Source organism: Salvelinus alpinus, chromosome 34 (assembly GCF_045679555.1).
Source record: "Salvelinus alpinus chromosome 34, SLU_Salpinus.1, whole genome shotgun sequence".
Classification (NCBI taxonomy): domain Eukaryota; kingdom Metazoa; phylum Chordata; class Actinopteri; order Salmoniformes; family Salmonidae; genus Salvelinus; species Salvelinus alpinus.
This window is the reverse complement of record NC_092119.1, coordinates 17951647-17972764: the sequence shown is the minus strand read 5'-3', so window position 1 is coordinate 17972764 and position 21118 is coordinate 17951647. Positions and strand designations below refer to the sequence as shown.

Genomic DNA, 21118 nt, shown 5'->3' with positions numbered 1-21118 from the left:
TTGATTCTGTATCCTCACAACAAAATCGTCAGAGCTGCGATGATTGTATGCCCCAAATATTCAACATTTTGTTGGTGGCAAGAATTCTGTTCAATCATTTTAGCTGAAAAGCACGAAGTCTTGCATAGTTCGTTTTGTTTCTGTATATTGCCTTGAACGTGGCTAATATTTAGTTGATTCGATCACAATTCCAACAGTTGATGTGTTAACTTCTTTGGTATAGGGGGCAGCATTTTCACTTTTGGATGAATTTCGTGCCCATAGTGAACTGCCTCCTACTCTGTCCCACATGCTAATATATGCATATTATTATTACTATTGGATAGAAAACACTCTGAAGTTTCTAAAACTGTTTGAATGATGTCTGTGAGTATAACAGAACTCATATGGCAGGCAAAGACCTGAGAAAAAATCCAAACAGGAAGTGAAAATTCTGAGAGTGGTCGTTGTTAACTTCTTATGGCTGCAGGGGCAGTATTGAGTAGCTTGGATGAAAGGTGCACAGAGGTGCCCATATTAAACGGCCTGCTCCTTAGTCCCAGTTGCTAATATATGCATATTATTATTCATATTGGATAGAAAACACTATGAGGTTTCTAAACTGTTTGAATTATGTCTGTGAGTATAACAGAACTCATATGGCAGGCAAAACCCTGAGAAGTTCCACTTCCTGTTTGAATTGTTTCTGAGCTGTCAGATTTTCAACCATGCTCTCAATTGAAATGACAGCGAGATATAGATGAGTTTTCACTTCCTACGGCTTCCACTAGATGTCAATAGTCAACAGAACTGTGTCTGATGACTAATGTGAAGGGGGGCCGAAGGAGACAGGAATGAGTAATCACTTCCACGGGCTGATCACGCATTCACCATGCGCCTTCACATGAGTAGGACGTCTGTTCCATCGCTCTTCTGAAGTCAATTTCATTTTCCGGTTGGAACGTTATTCAAGATGCATGTTAACAACATTCTAAAGATTGATTCAGTACATCGTTTGACATGTTTCTACTGACTGTTACGGAACTTTTGGACATTTCGTCACGTTATAGTGGAGGCGCTTTCTGACTTTGGAATTGTTTACAGAAGGCGCGAACCAAAGTAGCTAATTGGACATAAATAACGGACATTATCGAACAAATCAAGCATTTATTGTGGACCTGGGATTCCTAGGACTGCATTCTGATTAAGTTCATCAAAGGTAAGGAAACATTTATCATGTATTTTCTGGTTTCTGTTGAGTCCAACATGGCGGCTAATTTGGCTATTCTTCTGAGCTCCGTCTCAGATTATTGCATGATTTGCTTTTTCCGTAAAGTTTTTTTGAAATCTGACACAGCGGTTGCATTAAGGAGAGGTATATCTATAATTCCATGTGTATAACTTGTATTATCATCTACATTTATGATGAGTATGTCTGTTGAAACGGTGTGGCTATGCACTATCACTGGATGTTTTTGGAACTAGTGAATCTAACGCGCCAATGTAAACTCCGATTTTTTGTTATAAATATGAACTTTATCAAACAAAACATGCATGTATTGTGTAACATGAAGTCCTATGAGTGTCATCTGATGAAGATAATCAAAGGTTAGTGATTAATTTTATCTCTATTTCTGCTTTTTCTGACTGCTATCTTTCGCTGGAAAGATGGCTGTGCTTATTGTGGTTTGATGGTGACCTAACAATCGTTTGTAGTGCTTTCGCTGAAAAGCATATTTAAAAATCGGACACTTTGGTGGGATTAACAACAAGAATACCTTTAAAATGATATAAGACACATGTATGTTTGAGGAATTTTAATTATGAGATTTCTGTTGTTTGAATTTGGCGCCCTGCACTTTATCTGGCTGCTGTCATATGGATTCCGGTAGCAGGATGCAGCCATAAGAAGTTAAAGTCATCGCCTATTCAATTCCCTGTAATATATGGATATGTTTGCACTTCATACGCCTTCCACTAGATGTCAACAGTCAGTAGAATGTGGAATGAAGCTTATGCTGTGTTGTTGGACCGAATCGGAGGGGAATGAGTCAGTGGTCTGGCAGATTGCCAGTTCTTGGTCGCGCACCTTCCATTACTTATAGAGACTGAAAAGGATTCTCCGGTTGGAACCTTATTGGATATAAATGATAACAACATCCTGAAGATTGGTCAAACTTAGTAGAGAATCAGTTTATTCGACCTGGAATATAACTTTTTGAAGTTTTCGTCCGACGTTTGCCTGCATCTGCACGAGTGTTTGGACACGTGTACTACACATGCTAGCAAAATTAGCTAATTGGACATAAGTAATGGACATTATCGAACAAAACAACGATTTATTGTGGAACTAGGATTCCTGGCACTGCATTCTGATGGAGATAATCAAAGGTAAGGGAATATTTATGATGTAAATTCGTATTTCTGTTGACTCCAACATGGCGGAGAAATGTTGTTACTATCTGAGTGCCGTCTCAGAATATTGCACGGTGTGTTTTTTAATTTTTTTTATCTGACACAGCGGTTGCATTAGGAACAAGTGTATCTTTAATTATATGTAAAACATGCATCTTTCATCAAAGTTTATGATGAGTATTTCTGTAATTACTCCGGATATTTTGGAGGCATTTCTGAACATGGCGCCAATGTAAACCGAGATTTGTGGATATAAATATGCACATTATCGAACAAAACATAAATGTATTGTGTAACATGATGTCATATGAGTGTCATCTGATGAAGATGTTCAAAGGTTAGTGATTAATTTTATCTCTATTTCTGGTTTTTGTTACTACTATCTTTTGCTGGGAAAATGGCTGTGGTTTTCTGTGGCTATGTACTGAGCTAACATAATTGTTTGGTGTGCTTTCCCCGTAAATCCTTTTTGAAATCAGACATGTTGGCTGGATTCACAACATGTGTAGCTTTAAATTTGGTGTCTTTCATGTGTGATTTCATGAAAGATAGATTTTTATAGTAGTGTATTGGAATTTGCCGCGCTACATTTTTTCTGGATTTTCGCCAAGTGGGACGCTACCGTACCACCTATCCTAGAGAGGTTAACTAACGGGGAAAACTCTAGAAAGTTGAGTGAAGTTCAATCTCGTGCTTCTCTGCACCAGGCTGATATTTCTTCTGCGTTGCAGTTCCGGGAAAGCTCATTGGTCACCACCACAAACAGAGCATGAGAGTGGCAGGGCAAAGGACCAGGGCTTAGCCTGTGGGAGGCTGAGGAGTAATTGTATGAGTTGGTTAGCCTAGTTACAGCTACAGTGGTGCAGGACTGACTGGGTGTGTACCTGTGGAATGTCTTGGTGCTGAGGGGGCCTTGGAGCTAACAGACGCTGCAGATACCAGGGCTGCGGCGCCACCCCTCCCATTAGGTGTTTTGGTTGGGTAGACCACGCTGACAATCTGAATCCGCACAGCAGCAGTCACGGTGTTCTGCGCCATCTGAGCCCCCTGAGAGAGACTGGCACCTGGGTTCACTACCACTAGAGAGGAAGAGGGCAGAGTAACAGTCAGAAACTGAGGTGGAACACTAGTTACAGGCAGCCTCTACTGTGAGGAGCTGATCTGGTTGACTACAAAGCATGTGAAGACCTTTCCCACTGGGGGGCAGGTTAGTCACTGTGGAGTAGAGATGGAGGTAGCAGTTCAGTCTCCCACACTTGTCTTTCACAATGGATTGACTATTATTCAGTTATATGAATCAGAATTCAATGTCTCTGAGGGGTGGGGGGAGATTTCATTGAAATACAGTAGTATGATAAACTAAGCTAAAAAATAACACTACAAAGAGTTGTTCTCACCAATTAACTTGGGGCCAGCAGCAACTGGAGTGGTAGAGGGAACACTTGTGGTAACCATGGTGGTAGAAATGGCTGCCAGTTGGGCCGGTTGTCCTGTAGAGGACTTTGTATCTGGGGCACCTTTAGGAGTTTCTGAGGGGTGTTTTTGTGATGGGACGGAGGAGGAGGCCACCATAGACCGCTTTAGACAGGCAGGCCTTCGTAACTTGCCCGTGAGGTAAGCAGCAAGAAGGTTGGCTGGGTGCATGGCTCCCATCATGCCCAGTTGTATCTTGGCATGGGGGTAGGACCTGCCATTCACCTAAAGACACACAGGGGGAAATACTGAGTAGCAATGGACTGTGTGGATTCTCCTCAGAGCTAGATAGTGTTCGTCCCAAATGGCACCCTATTCCCTATATAATGCACTACTTCTGACCAGAGCTCTGTGCACTACAGTGGTCGCTGGTGCAAATACCCGAGCAAACAAGGTGAGAAATCTGTCAATGTGCCCTTGAGCAAAGCACTTAACCCTAATTGTTCCAGGGGTGCTGTACTACTATGGCTGACCCTGTAAAACAACACATTTCACTGCACTTATCCGGTGCATGTGACCATAAAACATGTCTTTTTTATTTGCACTACATAGGGAATAGGGTGCCATTCCACATCAATAAGAGAAGGAAAATTAACTGATTATTGGATTTGTTTTGGGGGAAACTAAGTAATTACAATGCTTACCGTGATAAGTTCCTGGTCTGAGATTTCTAGCAGCTTAAGGTTGCCAGTAAGGAGACCAGAAGGAGAAATTCCTGTTAAGAAAGGCAGGCCCTGCCATTTCAGATCCTTTCTACGCCCCACAGCCTTGTTGTCCACTTCCTCCACGACAGGTACTTCCTCCACGACGGGTACTTCCTCCACGACGGGTACTTCCTCCACGACGGGTACTTCCTCCACGACGGGTACTTCCTCCACGACGGGCACCTCCTCCACGACGGGCACCTCCTCCACGACGGGCACCTCCTCCACGACGGGCACCTCCTCCACGACGGGCACCCCCTCCACGACGGGTACTTCCTCCACGACGGGTACTTCCTCCACGACGGGTACTTCCTCCACGACAGGTACTTCCTCCACGACGGGTACTTCCTCCACGACAGGTACTTCCTCCACGACAGGTACTTCCTCCACGACAGGTACTTCCTCCACGACAGGTACTTCCTCCACGACAGGTACTTCCTCCACGACAGGTACTTCCTCCACGACAGGTACTTCCTCCACGACAGGTACTTCCTCCAATTTTTTATCCTCCTCTCTCTGCTCTTCCATTAGTTCTTCTTCATCTTCCTCTCCCATCCATACCTCTTCCTCCTCACCATTCTCCTCCTCCACTCCGTCTGGTTTCGGGACCTGAGAGACGAGTACCTTGTAGTGGACGGAGCAGCTTTCGCCATCATTTCTCAGGGTCTGAGACACGGGTTTTATGAGGTAACCTTTGACCCAGAAGGGGTTGTTGAGGTGGTCCTTGGCCATGTGCTCACACACAATTCTCAGCACCAGGTTCCTGTCCGCCAGGCTCCTCCACTTACACTTAGACAAGATCTCCAGACGCTTGGAGGGCTTCGTGTACTTGGGACCATGGCAGGACAACGACTTCTCTGACATACTGGAAGGGTTCACTACATCAAGAGAAAGTCAACAACCATTAGAAATGCATTTCAGGGTAGGCTATGATTTTTGGAAGCAACCAATTACTGATGTGTTTCACTGACTGATAAATATACTCTCAGACAGACACTGATGTTTGGGGTTTAAAAAAATAATGTGGTCAAATTTGACTCATTGAACTTACCTGGTGCAGAGTCTATTGGTTTGCAGTGGTCGTCAATGACCTCAGGTCGGTTTGTGCTCTTGCTTTGAAACGCACGCACTCTGGCACATGTCATGGTCCCTCCTTCCTCGCTCACCTGAGAAAAATACACCTTTATAAAAGGCAGGGGGTGAGAATATACATCACATTTTTTACAGGGGTATATCTAACACTTATGGATAGATATACACCCTTTCACAACTCACCACTGAAGGTTCTTCCTGTAGTGGAAGATGTGGTAGGTAGACCGGTTTTGAGGCGCGGAGGGGCTCCGGGTCCGTCTCTCCATCCATCTGCTTCCACAACATTCTCACACGCGGAGCAGGTTCTGATACCGGATCAGCCTCCCTGAGAGCTGAAGTTGGAAATGAATGCAAAATGTCATTTTCTACAACATTAGGATGGACACACTTTGTGACGTATTTAACCTAATCTAATGTAGTGTAGCAAAATTGTTTTTGTATGGAAACTTTTTTTTACTGTTCATAGAACAATGTTTTATTCTGCGGATTTCTAAACTAGAGGACACTCACTATATGCCATCCTCATCCTCTTCCACTTTCTCCCCCGCTTCCACAGGCCCTCCTCTGACGCATTGGAATCTGGTCCTTTTAAGTTCTTGAGGACGACCACCTTCTGCCTGAGGCAGCTGCAGCCAAAGATGCACTCAATCTTTCCACAGTGGGTAATACGACGGTCCTGTGCCAGGCTGGCACATACACAGCCCAATCGACAGAACGCATTGAGGCACGGTGGAGCCCTGCGCTTTATGATCCTAATAGGAGCTGTAGGGTTCTCACAAACAAAGCCCTGAAGAGAAAAGTGGGAAGTAAAATATGACAGTTCTGTGCCAGGCTGGCACACACACAGCCCAGCCGGCAGGACGCATTGAGGCAGGGAGGAGCCCTGCGCTGTTAGTGCTAGCGTGGCACATTTCTCAGGGATACCATCGTAGAGTTGGTATAACACACTCAAAAAATCAGCTTATTAAAAACAAGATCGAAACTACAAACGTACTACAACACGTCTTTGCTCCTTCATGTGAGACCACACAAAAGAGTCAATAAGCAGATGTATTGGTGTAGGGGTGTAACTGATCTTACCGTTGAGGTGAAGAGGGAGGTGAGGGCGACCGTCGCCCTCTTGTCTGTGATGCAGGTCCGATGCTTGCCCTCCCAGACAACCCTGTCCTCCAAATCCCTCTGTCGGAGCAGGGCCTTGGTCAGCCCAGGAACCACAACCTTGGTCTCGGCAGCAGGCTGTGGCTCTGGGTCCGAGTCATCCTCTTCCACAGGAGCCAGGTCAGCGGGAGGTGGCTCTTCTACCTCTGGCCTGGACACAGGAGCGTCATGGGCTGGTGGAGGAGTCTTGACCCTTGGCTTCCTCTGTCTCCTTTTTATAGTTTCAATTGTGTTATCGTGGGTGATGGGGGCGCAATGATCCATCAACAGTGGTGGTGGCTCAGTGGGCAATGGTGTTGGGGTTATTGCAGAAGTTGGTTTAGTTTTGTTCTGCTTTGAACATAGTTGTTTTTGTTGCCTTTTCTCAGATTTTTTAAGTCCTTTGGATGTGAGGGGCAGTCTGGGTTTTTTGGATGGGGGGACAAAGGTGGAAGAAAGTGCCGGTGCCTGTTTCTTCAGCACACTGTCTAGGGTTCGGACGTAGCTGGTGCTCTTGGTGGGCAGCTGGTAGACCACAGGGGTGACGACGGTGGTCTGGGTGAAACTGGCAGCGCGCTTGTCAATGAGTTTACCTTCGTTAGCCAGGTACTCATCCAACATGTCACTGCAGAAGGCCGACAAGTTCTTTGGGACCACATCTGAACTTGGGCAAACTTTAAAACAAAAACATTTTGAATCAGCACTACACAGTAAATTGTATCCCCTATAGGGCTACATAGTATAGAAAACACAAGAGGGGATATAGCGTAGACTGTTTACTGTTAAGCCTTTGTAAAGACATCAGAGGTAAAACGTGTCCCCTCTGGTTTTGCCAACGTTAAAGCACGATGCAATATTTCAGACAAAATCAAGGTCAAAGGTTACAACTGCTGATGTGAATGGAGTCTTGAGGATTTGCTTATCAAATCAGAGAAGACATGTAGGATTTTAATGTAAATATTACCTTCAGGCTTGGAGGATGATGGCAAGTCCGAGGGGACAAACTTATCTCTCCAGCCTTTGATTTGGGTGAAGTCTGTGGTCTTGCCTGTCCTGGAAACAAAGGGGACTGAACCACCTGAAAAAAAAGTATGACAATTAACAATTGCTATTTTCAAAATGTATTAAATTATCCTAATAAAACCCTTAACAGGTTACTTAAAAATATATTCAACAATTTGAACAAAACAGAAACTCCAACATGAAATAACTACTAACTTGGAGAAGATGCCAACCCTGGAGAGTTTGGTTCTGGACATAAAAAGGGTAGAGGTAGACGAACCCCTAGGTACTGCAGGTCAATGACCAGAGTGGGATCCAGTAAACTCATCTTCAGTCCAACTTCAAACACAGATGACAGATAAGCAATCTTCAAGCATAGACTATGCATCATACTAAAGCATTCTACCATCATGAGTAAGATTAAACATCACATGATCACTGTCATGAAAATCACAGTGGGACATGAGTCACATGCTAGTTTGCAAGGAAGTTATTGACAATAAAAAGTATATACGCTGTCATTAACAGCCATTTATTTGTGTTACCTTCTTGCAACAGAGGATGAATGACCTGCCGATGCCTCATAACCTTTAGGTCACCCAAAAGAAACTTCTCGAAAGCGACTATTCTTTCCTCTGTGGTTTCTAGTCCTCCGACTGAAAGAGACAAATAGTTGAACTGCTTTAACAGGCGTCAGGTAACAGCAGCTTGGGAGCATGATCAATCAAATTGGTTGTTTTCTGTACCATTCTCTGTCGCCTCTGGGGGTTTCTGAGGTTGCGCAGTCGTCATCTCACAAAGTGCAGGCTCTCCCAGGTGGACTTCAAGTCCTTCCTGCAATTTACAAGACTTTATTTAAATATGACACTTTCCTTAAATCCAATGGATATAGATAATGCTTTGTTAATTGTTGTGAGCATGTATGAGCCCTTATGATGTGTTATTGCACAGCTTATAATATGCTGTTTCATAATGCAATTTTTAGCTAAGGATAAACCGTGGACTCTAAGACACATAACCAAATAAGGATTTCCTTGTTAAAGATCTCCCTCCCCCTTAAATAAGAACCAATGAAACACAGGTGGTGTGGCATACCATGAAGTAACGGTAATAGTTAACTTGAAGGGGGTATACGTAAGGGATTCAGAACACCTTTCACATAACAGTCTGGGAGTAGCAAAGGGTTAACAGTTAGTGACTGTGTGCATTGAGCCTTGTGCGTCTTCTCTCGTGATCTCTCAATTTGACAGGATGCCACTGGGTAAACAGCCCTTGGAATTATGTCATTGAATTATGAACTTTTCTTTGACAATATCCGTGAGAAGGTGGATATGAAGTAAACAGAGTGCCTGGCCTAGAGCCAGTTCTGGCCAGGAGCACCAATTGTAAATGACATGTTAGGCCTACACTGTGTTCTCTCCCAAGATAAGCCAAAAACATGTGCTCTTAGGGTAACGTGTATACATGTGTTACGAAGGTTCTTGTGAATGATCTGTAACACTCATAAAGGTGTTATGAATGTAAGTAAAGTGTTACCAAAATAATTGACACAAAAATACATTTGACTATTTACGCCGTACCTTGGAGGTGAAAGAGACGAACAGCTGCTCCTCTTCCTCCAGGTTGGGCTGCATGGCGACATCTGTGGATCCATCAATCACTGGGAGTGAATCACCCTTGGCAGATTTCACTCCTTTCCTAGATCTCCAGGGTTTATTTCTCTGGGTTGGCTGACTAGAACCAATCGCTAAAGTAGAACTAACTGGTATGCTAGGGGTACTTGGGACAGGAGGTGCCTCACTGTTGGGAAAGTCTTCAGTTATCTCAAGCTCTTCGGCGATGGAGAAAAAGTTAGTGAGGTCGGCCAGTGATGGGGTTGGTGACAATGGGTCAGGACCTAACGATGAAAAGGGAGATAACTGGAATGGGAGTGTAGACGGGTGTGTTAATGGTTTATAATTGACTTGGAATGATGAGGCAGTGTCCGAGGGAGATGGGGATAAGGCAGTGTGCAGAGCAAGTGAGCCAGGGTGAGAGGTAGAGGAAAATGAGGTTGCCTCAAAGGGTAATGGGTTAAAGTGAGCGGAAGGCAACAATGGGATAAAGGGTATTGTTAAAAAAGGATCAGGGGCAGGTAGGCCTAAAAGTAATCCATGTGATGATAATTCAGAGGATAGAACAAAAGGGTTAGTAGGGGCCAGTAATCGTTCAAGGGCTGGGAATGAGGAGGCATGTACAGGTAAGGAGGGGAAGGCAGCTTCCGGTTTCAATGTAACAGGGGAACGTAAAGGGGGTTCAAGATCTGGTAATGATGCAGGTGAGGATGGCTCAAAGCCACCTCGCGAAGGACCAGGGGATGGTAACGAGGGGGTAGATTCAGGTTCCAAGTTGGCAAGACTAGGTGTTGATGACAGTGCTGGAGCAGTTGAGGGAGGGTCAGAGGTAAGTGATGATAAATCAGTCGCTAGGTTTAATGTGACAGGTACAGGAGGTGGCAATTCTTGGGCTGGGGATGACAAGGAAGGGGCTGGTAACAATGGGTCAGGGAATGGTGATAAGACAGTTGCTGGCAAACAAGGGGTGGGGGATGATAGTGCAATGGATATGGTAGGCTTGGGGACAAGAAACGAATGATCAGCGGTTGGTAAAACTGAGGCAGGTTCTGGTAACAATGAGTCTGTGGCAGGAACAAAAAAATCTGTGTTTGGGACTGAAATATCCGTGGGTAGACCAGCATAGTCCGTGGTTGGCCCAGTGGGGCCAATGACTGGAACAATGTGATTGATAGCTGGATCAGCAGGACCACTGGCTGGAACTACAGCATAACCAGTAGATTCCAAGGCTGGGCCAGTAGATTCCAAGGCAGGGCCAGTTGAGTCCATGGCAGGGCCAGTTTGATCGGTGGCTGGAATAACAGGATCGGTAGCTGGAATAACAGGATCGGTGGTTGGAACGGCAGAAGATGGGGATGAAGACAATACCGGAGGAGATTTTGATTTGATCCTAACAGATGTGGATTTTGACTTCAACTGTTGAAGGTAGAGTGCAAGAAGGGGCAAAGGCACAGGTTCAGGTCGTTTGTGTGGTTTAGCCTTCCCCTGCAGCTGTTCATCAAAACCTGTCATTTTTGCTTCAGAGCTCACTGAGGAGCTCTGGGAAGCCTTTTGACTGTTTTCAACTTCATTTGCTGGCTGGTCATTGATTGACACACGGGTCTTGACCGGTTCCTGGGACTGAGATGAATTGAAGAGGTCCTTGTCACTGCCAATCACATTCCCATTGTGCAGTGTTCCCACCTTTTCAATAATCTTCCCGGACAAGGCTTCAGGTTCAGAAATCTGGGAAAAATTGTCATTCACAGCTACTTCCACAACTTTGCCATTGTCAACCATGCCCTTAGTGTTTGTTTGCTCAACACTACAAGTTGTATTGGTTCTCTCAACATTGCACCTTCGTATTTTCAGATGACACTCCCGGATCAGCCCAGGGAAGTTACTTTGGGGAGGACCTGTTGTGCTGCTCAGAAGAGAAAGGTAAAAGATTAGAAGTGCATTTTAAAGTAAGAAGCAAGAATGCTAACATGTAGCTTACTGAACTTCAGAACTTACCAAGAATAGTATTCAGTGGACTCTGTGTTTCTGACTGACTTTTGTCCATGATCTGCTGCTGAAGTCTTTTGGGAGTTGCATTTTCTACGCAAAGACTTTCGGGAATTCTTCACATACTTGCACACCTTGGGAGATATTGTTTCAACTTTCATCGTCTCATTGGAGGGACTTGATTTCTTGCAGGAGCTGGGTTTATCCATTTTGACTCCTGACTTTTCACTGTCTGCAAGTGTAACATTTTGAGCATCTGAGCTCAGGAGTCCTTGACCTACTGCTGAAGTGTCTTTAGAATTGCATTTTGACATCAAAGACAGATTACTTCTAAGAGTGTTGAATTCCTTCGGAGATGTGGTTTCTGCTTTTTTCAACTCATTGGAGGATCTTGATTTCAGCTTTGGAGTGCTTAAACTGGGTCCATTAGCGTTGACTCCAGATTTGTCTCTCTCTACAGGTGTAACATTTTGAGCATCTTCACTGAGGACTCTCTGATCTACTGCAGATGTGCCTTTAGAGTTGTGTTTTGCCATCAAAGACTTCAGGTTATTCAGGCTTTTCACAGGCTTGAGGTCATTGGTAGAACTGTGTTTGTCTTTTTTTGACTTATTGGAGGGACTTGTTTGGACTCCGGACTTATCACTGTCTGCAAGCATAACATTTTGGTCATCGGAAGCGAGAAGTCCTTGGACTCCTGCTGAAGTATCTTTGGAAGTGTGTTTCCCCATCAAAGATTTAAGATTATTCAGGCTTTTCGCAGACTTGAGCTCATTGGGAGATTGGGCTGAGTCTTTATTAATCTCATTGGAGGGACTTGATTTCAGCCTGGAGCTGGGTCTATCAGTTTTGACCTCAGTTTTGTCACCATCTGCAAGGGAAACATTTTGAGCATCAGGGCTCAGGAGTCCTTTATCTACTGTTGAAGTGTCTTTAGATCTGCGTTTTGCCGCCATCAAAGATTTCAGGCCATTCAAGCCTTTCACAGGCTTGAGTTCAATGGGAGATCTGGTTTCATCCTTCTTCAACTCATTGGAGGGACTCATTTCCAGCTTTAGAGCCTGGGAGTTGGGTCCACTTGCAAAAGGGTTGAAGTCTGCTTTAAACTGAGACATGCGTACATTCTGGTAGGCTGTTACAGCAAAGAACTCAGTCTGGGGAAAGGTGAAGGTTATCACGTCAGGCCCATTGAGCTGAATATCCTCTGTAGCCGTTTCAACTGAGACCAAATGCAGGTGTGGTAAGTAGCGGTGCATTGGGTGCAAAATTACATTGCCCTCCTGGTCCATCGTGTTGTCAGTGAGCTTAAGCTTGTAGAATGACACTGGGTTCTGCATCCATTGGTGACCAGAAGATGGAGAGTCTGGATGGATGAAAACCCGTCTCAGCAAATGGGCCTCTGCCTTTCCACTCATTTGCCAGTCTTGCCCAGTCCACTTGTAACGTTTGTTGTCCACAGGGTTGATATCCATGAGCAGAGTGTACTTCTGGAAGGGCTCCAAACCAGAGATGCGAAAGCGGCAATAAGGGAACATCCTCTGGCCTTGTTTGGTTATTATCATTTCGGTTTTGCATTTGAAAAACTCATTCCACATGTTGTTATTCTCTAACATCACCTTGATACCGCTGTAGGTGCTCTCTGGTGGTAAATTCTCTGGTTGGTTATTAGAGCTGGCAGCAGAGTTCAATGTAGAAGCCATTTGACCAGTACCCATTTCAGAACCTGGAGTGGATGTTGCTGGAATGTTTGCTTCTTCATTGGCTACAACTGCACTTGCTTGCCCTGTGTTTAGGACACCAAATAGGTCGGGGGGAGAGGCAGCCGAGGGCAGTGCTATGGGGGCAGCAGCCCCCTCCTCATGAAGAACCATTATTCTCTCCTTCTTGTTTGCAGCCATGAATTTGTCACAGTCCTTTTCGAGGGCAGAATGCCCTCTTACATCTGTCCTTCCATGTTTTCATTCAGCATCCTAAAAACAACAAAAAGAAAGCTATATTTCTTTCAACCAATTTTGCTCACTGGGAATGCACTCTTTTGTATGCAATTCTCAGTACATTTGTTTACTTTGGAAATATCAAATTCATTACAAATTATTAATACTAGGCTAAATTACTATACAAAATAGTATGAAAATAAATGCATGCGTTATAGCTAAGATATTTGGTCATTATGCAACTACTGTGAAAAACTAATCAAAATGTATCAATAGATAATGAGCAATTGGCAATAAAGTTGACAAAAAAATGAAGGGCATCGAAGAACTGTAAATCAGTTTTGCAATTTAATAAGATAACACATGAACATGCCTTTGATTAAACCCCCAGTTTACTACGAATAGCTAAGGAAATTGATTGGGGATAGCCTAGCCAGCAGATTCCCACCCTACCATTACACTTGTTTACACTGAGCTGCACTGGAGTCGGAACGCAATCATAGTTACATTAAGACACTGTGGAGCCGGCACGAGATAAGGGTTGGAAAACGTACCTCAATGCAGGGATGGGATATGCTGTACTCCAAATTTTAGCTTTATCCACAGTGATACATTGACAAAATATAAATACTGCAAGTTTTCCGGTAAACTGCCTACAGTGCCATATCTCGTCCCTGCATTGAGATTAGAGGTCGACCGATTAATTGGCATGGGCGATTAACTAGTGCCGATTTCAAGTTTTCATAACAATCGGTAATCAGCATTTTTGGATGCCGATTACGGCCGATTACATTGCACTCCACAAGGAGACTGCATGGCAGCCTGACCACCTTTTACGCGAGTGCAGTAAGGAGCCACGGTAAGTTGCTAGCTAGCATTAAACTTACCTTACAAAAAATAAATAAATCTTAACATAATCACTAGTTAACTACACATGGTTGATGATATTGGTAGTTTAACTAGCTTGTCCTGCGTTGCAAATAATCAATGCGGTGCCTGTTCATTTACCATCAAATCACAGCCTACTTCGCCAAACGGGTGATGATTTAACAAACGCATTCACAAAAAAGCACAGTCACAGCACCAGCTGTCAGAGCAGCTCACAGATTACTGCACCTGTACATAGCCCATCTATAATTTAGCCCAAATAACTACCTCCCCCTACTATATTTATTTATTTTGCTCCTTTGCACCCCATTATTTATATCTCTAATTTGCACATTCTTCCACTGCAAATCTACCATTCCAGTGTTTTACTTGCTATATTGTATTTACTTCGCCACCATGGCCTTTTTTTGCCTTTACCTCCCTTCTCACCTCATTTTCTCACATTGTATATAGACACACTTTTCTACTGTATTAAATCAAATTTTATTAGTCACATACACATGGTTAGCAGATGTTAATGCGAGTGTAGCGAAATGCTTGTGCTTCTAGTTCCGACAATGCAGTAATAACCAACAAGTAATCTAACCTAACAATTCCACAACTACTACCTTATACACACACACAAGTGTAAAGGGATAAAGAATATGTACATAAAGATATATGAATGAGTGGTGGTACAGAACGGCATGGCAAGATGCAGTAGATGGTATAGAGTACGGTATATACATATGAGATGAGTACTGTAGGGTATGTAAACATAAAGTGGCATAGTTTAAAGTGGCTAGTGGTACATGTATTACATAAAGATGGCAAGATGCAGTAGATGATATAGAGTACAGTATATACATATGAGATGGGTAATGTAGGGTATGTAAACATTATATTAAGTGGCATTGTTTAAAGTGGCTAGTGGTACATTTTTACATAATTTCCATCAATTCCCATTTTTAAAGTGGCTGGAGTTGAGTCAGTATGTTGGCAGCGGCCGCTAAATGTTAGTGGTGGCTGTTTAACAGTCTGATGGCCTTGAGATAGAAGCTGTTTTTCAGTCTCTCGGTCCCTGCTTTGATGCACCTGTACTGACCTCGCCTTCTGGATGATAGCGGGGTGAACAGGCAGTGGCTTGGGTGGTTGTTGTCCTTGATGATCTTTATGGCCTTCCTGTGACATCGGGTGGTGTAGGTGTCCTGGAGGGCAGGTAGTTTGCCCCCGGTGGTGCGTTCTGCAGACCTCACTACCCTCTGGAGAGCCTTACGGTTGTGGGCGGAGCAGTTGCCGTACCAGGCGGTGATACAGCCCGACAGGATGCTCTCGGTTGTGCATCTGTAGAAGTTTGTGAGTGCTTTTGGTGACAAGCCGAATTTCTTCAGCCTCCTGAGGTTGAAGAGGCGCTGCTGCGCCTTCTTCACAACGCTGTCTGTGTGGGTGGACCAATTCAGTTTGTCCGTGATGTGTACACCGAGGAACTTAAAACTTTCCACCTTCTCCACTACTGACCCGTCGATGTGGATAGGGGGGTGCTCCCTCTGCTGTTTCCTGAAGTCCACAATCATCTCCTTTGTTTTGTTGACGTTGAGTGTGAGGTTATTTTCCTGACACCACACTCCGAGGGCCCTCACCTCCTCCCTGTAGGCCGTCTCGTCGTTGTTGGTAATCAAGCCTACCACTGTAGTGTCATCCGCAAACTTGATGATTGAGTTGGAGGCGTGCATGGCCACGCAGTCGTGGGTGAACAGGGAGTACAGGAGAGGGCTCAGAACGCACCCTTGTGGGGCCCCAGTGTTGAGGATCAGCGGGGTGGAGATGTTGTTACCTACCCTCACCACCTGGGGGCGGCCCGTCAGGAAGTCCAGGACCCAGTTGCACAGGGCGGGGTCGAGACCCAGGGTCTCGAGCTTGATGACGAGTTTGGAGGGTACTATGGTGTTAAATGCTGAGCTGTAATCGATGAACAGCATTCTCACATGGGTATTCCTCTTGTCCAGATGGGTTAGGGCAGTGTGCAGTGTGGTTGCGATTGCGTCGTCTGTGGACCTATTGGGTCGGTAAGCAAATTGGAGTGGGTCTAGGGTGTCCGGTAGGGTGGAGGTGATATGGTCCTTGACTAGTCTCTCAAAGCACTTCATGATGACGGAAGTGAGTGCTACGGGGCGGTAGTCGTTTAGCTCAGTTACCTTAGCTTTCTTGGGAACAGGAACAATGGTGGCCCTCTTGAAGCATGTGGGAACAGCAGACTGGGATAAGGTTTGATTGAATATGTCCGTAAACACACCAGCCAGCTGGTCTGCGCATGCTCTGAGGACGCGGCTGGGAATGCCGTCTGGGCCTGCAGCCTTGCGAGGGTTAACACGTTTAAATGTTTTACTCACCTCGGCTGCAGTGAAGGAGAGCCCGCAGGTTTTGGTAGGGGGCCGTGTCAGTGGCACTGTATTGTCCTCAAAGCGGGCAAAAATTGACTGTATGTTTGTTTTACTCCATGTGTAACTATGTGTTGTTGTATGTGTCTAACTGCTTTGCTTTATCTTGGCCAGGTCGCAATTGTAAATGAGAACCTGGTTAAATAAAGGTGAAAAAAAAATGAAAAAAAATCTAACCATAAACATCAATGCCTTTCTTAAAATCAATACACAGGTATATTTTTTAAACCTGCATATTTATTTAAAAGGAATTCATGTTAGAAGGCAATATTAACTAGGGAAATTGTGTCACTTCTCTTGCATTCTGTGCAAGCAGAGTTAGGGTATATATATGCAGCAGTTTGGGCCGCCTGGCTCGTTGCGAACTGTGTGAAGACCATTTCTTCCTAACAAAGACTGTGATTAATTTGCCAAAAGTTTACATAATTATGACATAACATTGAAGATTGTGCAATGTAACAGCGATATTTAGACTTATGGATGCCACCCATTCGATAAAATACGGAACGGTTCCGTATTTCACTGAAAGAATAAACGTTTTGTTTTCAAAATGATAGTTTCCGGATTTGACCATATTAATGACCTAAGGCTCATATTTCTGTGTGTTTATTATATTATAATTAAGTCTATGATTTGATAGAGCAGTCTGATTCAGCAGTGGTAGTCGGGCAGCAGGCTCGTAAGCCTTCATTCAAACAGCACTTTCCTGCATTTGCCAGCAGCTCTTAGCAATGCTTGAAGCACAGCGCTGTTTATGACTTCAAGCCTATCAACTCCGGAGGCTGGCAATACTATAGTGCCTATAAGAACATCTAATAGTCAAAAGGTATATGAAATACAAATGATAGAGAGAGAAATAGTCCTATAAGTCCTATAATAACTACAACCTAAAACATCTTAACTGGGAATATTGAAGACTCATGTTAAAAGGAACCACCAGCTTTCATATGTTCTCATGTTCTGAGCAAGGAACATAAACGTTAGCTTTTTTACATGGCACATATTGCACTTTTACTTTCTTCTTCAACATTGTGTTTTGGCATTATTTAAACCAAATTGAACATGTTTCATTATTTATTTGAGACTAAATAGATTTTTATTTATGCATTATATTAAAATAAGTGTTCATTTAGTATTGTTGTAATTGGCATTATTACAAATATATATAAAAATACATTTTAAAAAATTGTCAGATTAATCGATATCGGCTTTTTTTGGTATCGGTATCGGCGTTGAAAAATCATAATTGGTCGACCTCTAATTGAGATACGTTTTCCGACCCACGTCTCACGTCGGCTCCAGTGTCTTAATTTAACCATGGCCATGTCCGAATACCCATACTAGCGTCCTAAATAGTAGGCCGTTTCAGCACAATTTTTTGTGTGTGACATTTTGAAAATGTAGTATGCTTTTAGTATGAAGGAAATGTCAACATTTTGGGAATTTCACACCAATGTATTCAAACTGGATAAAAGGAGGGCTTCAAGATTTGAGAGTTCTTTGAAAGTAAACAAAAAAACTAATTGAAGATGGCAAAGAAGATGAGCAATGAGTCTCCTGCAGTGTTCAAATGTAAGTCGTTTTGTCCTTAAAACTTCTTATGGCTTGGGGGCAGTATTTCGACGTCTGGATGAGAAGCGTGCCTGTTACTCAGGCCCAGGAGCTAGGATATGCATATAATTGTTAGATTTGGATAGAAAACACTCTAAAGTTTCCAAAACTGTTTAAATAATGTCTGAGTATAACAGAACTGATATGGCAGATGAAAACCTGAGGAAAATTCATCCAGGAAATGTATGCCTATAGAGTATCTAATGGGTTAGGACACAGATTGCAGTTCCTATGGCTTCCACTAGATGTCAACAGTCTTTAGACATTGTATCAGGCTTGTTTTCTGAAAAATGAAGAAGAATGAGACCGTTGTGTCAGTGGACTGAAGAAGAATGCAGAGCTGGTTTGCGCGCGTGACCGAGTATGCGCCCTTCACTGTTTTTCCTTTCTATTGAATACGCTATTGTCCGGTTGTAATATTATTGATTATTTAGACAATTGACAACCTGAGGATTCATTTTAAAACATTGTTTTAGATGTTTCGACAAACTTTACCGGTACTATTAGGATGTATTTGTCTGCATGTTTTGACCGCCTTTGAGCCAGTGGATTACTGAACAAAATGCGCCAACAAAACTGAGTTTTTGGGAGAGGGACTTTATCAAACAAAACAAACATTTATTGTGTAGCTGGGACTCTTGTGACTGCAACCATATGAAGATCTTCAAAGGTAAGTGATTAATTTTATCGCCATTTCTGACTTTTGTAATTCCTTTACTTGGTTGTAAAATGTTTATGCTTTTGTAAGCGGGGCACTATCCTCAGATAATCGCATGGTATGCTTTCGCCGTAAAGCCTTTTTGAAATCTGACAAAGCGGCTGGATTAACAAGAAGTTAATCTTTAAGCCGATGTATAACACTTGTATTTTTTATGAATGCTTATTATGACTATTTCTGTATTTTGAATTTGGCGCTCTGCAATTTCACCGGGTGTTGTCGAGGTGGGTCGCCAGCGGGACGCCTGCGCCAGAAAGGTTAAAATGATAACGACTATTTAATCGTATATCTCTGAAAACAGAGTTATTTGCAGCCTGCCATGCCTTTACTTTAGCTAAACAACGTAGCTAACGTTACCCGAGTGCTTTTGTAGGACTTGATAAGCTTGCTGTTGTTGAACGACAACTTCATATTTAACCTAGCTAGCCAGTTATATATGTGAAGCCCTATCAAAGTAGTAGGCTATGGCCGTGGCAAACATTTTACTAAACTTTACGTCATAAATAGTATGCAACAATGAGTACATACTATGCAGTTTAAGGGTGTGTTCGTAATATCACTTTGGAGTGCCAGAGTGGGCTCTGGGTGTTCGTAAATTCAGAGTTTCGCGCTCTCGAAGTGTTCAAAGTGCACACTGGACTCTTTGGCCGATGCGTAGGGTTGAGCCGAGCATTCTGAGCTCACAACGGCAGTCAAGCACCCAAGCTAACTGGCTAAAGTTGGCTAGCTACTTCCAGACACAAATGAGAGAACACATCACTCTGACCATTTTACTCACCCTAGCAGAGCTAGTTAGGCGGTTTATGTTGTCTAGAGCGTTGGTGACTAACTGTGCTGCTTGCAACAATTTACTTTTCCCCCAACGTTTACTGACACCAGTCATATTCAACGGGTTCAATTCATCAGTTATTCTGCACTCTGGCACACAGACGAGAGCGCTCTGAAATTGAAGTAGATATCCAGAGTGAATTTACAAATGCACCCTAAGTATGTAGTACACTAGTACGGGTGTTCGGACACAGCACATGATTGCATTCCGACCCCAGTGCAACTCAGTGTAAACAATTATAACTACAGGATCGGAATCTGCTGGCTAGGGTTAGGCCTATTGAAGGTAATGAATGCATCCTCTCACATGGCCTGAAAAAGCTTTAAGCGAAAATCATATTACTCACACAAAATTTGATGTTGATATCACAATCTTTTGATTGAAAATGGAAACACTCTTTGGCAAACATGTCGCAGACACTAATTACTTTAATAATAGTTTATCTGGGTCAAGTTTAGATATTAAAATAGCTGCTTACTGTTGGCTACTTCAACCTTTAACATAAGCGTTCGATAGTAATTTAAGAGATGTACTATGTTACTACTGACAAAAACCTTTTCCGTTTCAAAAACACAACAATATATCATTAAATCAAATACCTCTATAAAAGCGGCGGCCATTTTGCATTTCCACACGAGACAACACAAGTAAACAAACAAAACTAGCGGACCTACTGTATTGCGGCGGACCGTGGTAGCATACATTGTGGTTTGCTGACAACACCAAGTGGTGGCAGGAATGTAATGTCAGTTATCTTTCCCAACCGTGCTACTATAAGTGGATTAAGACGATGAATCTTGATCTTTCTCTGCCAATAGCCTCGATGCCGTGCACTGCGACGACTAAAAACGTGGCTCGGGCCTGCAAGGCCTAAGCACGCAAGACTTGTAACACACCAGCGCGTACACAAAACGATAGAAATCAATTGCGTGTGATTCCCAAGTCAACATGGTGGGCTTCTCCTCAGGCTAGAAAGAGAGGACTTGGAGCTTGCAAATTCATCTCGGTCTTTCTCGGCAGGATCGTGTGTTTTACTAAACACATAGTTTACCTTATGCACTTTTGAACAGATCAAAATATGCGATGGTAATCGTCGATTCTTTGTATAATCCTCTAGTTATTTTCCTTAGTTAAACTCGCATCTCCCAGCTGGAGGAAACATGCGTGCTGTAAAACAACGTCACTGAGGCACGTTCACGTCCTACTGCGCAGACTTTGCGCCATTGTGTCACATGATTCAAAACCGAGGGAGAAAATGCATGCTGTGGTGGTACCGAACCGAACGCCGCCATGGGGAGGTTTGCAACTCCTCGCTTTTTG

General features: G+C 43.5%; 1 protein-coding gene across 4 annotated transcripts in view; it reads right to left on the bottom strand.

Annotated features, from left to right (window-relative positions):
• The window catches only part of LOC139563396 (MAX gene-associated protein-like), a 31471-nt gene extending 10482 nt beyond the window's left edge, over positions 1-20989 (bottom strand). For 2 of the 4 annotated variants that reach the window (XM_071382032.1, XM_071382035.1), the window contains exons 1-14: positions 20473-20989; positions 11411-13371; positions 9383-11318; positions 8549-8636; positions 8348-8458; positions 8019-8141; positions 7765-7878; positions 6744-7474; positions 6174-6450; positions 5847-5995; positions 5623-5752; positions 4512-5449; positions 3792-4092; positions 3279-3473 (exon numbers count right to left, since the gene is read on the bottom strand). In XM_071382032.1, coding sequence (XP_071238133.1) covers positions 3279-3473; positions 3792-4092; positions 4512-5449; positions 5623-5752; positions 5847-5995; positions 6174-6450; positions 6744-7474; positions 7765-7878; positions 8019-8141; positions 8348-8458; positions 8549-8636; positions 9383-11318; positions 11411-13299 — 6982 coding nt within the window. In that variant the 5' untranslated portion in view covers positions 13300-13371; positions 20473-20989. The remainder of the gene's footprint in view (positions 1-3278; positions 3474-3791; positions 4093-4511; positions 5450-5622; positions 5753-5846; positions 5996-6173; positions 6451-6743; positions 7475-7764; positions 7879-8018; positions 8142-8347; positions 8459-8548; positions 8637-9382; positions 11319-11410; positions 13372-20472) is intronic. The other 2 variants (XM_071382034.1, XM_071382033.1) reach the window with 2 other exon arrangements.
• Between the last annotated feature and the right edge of the window lie 129 nt (positions 20990-21118).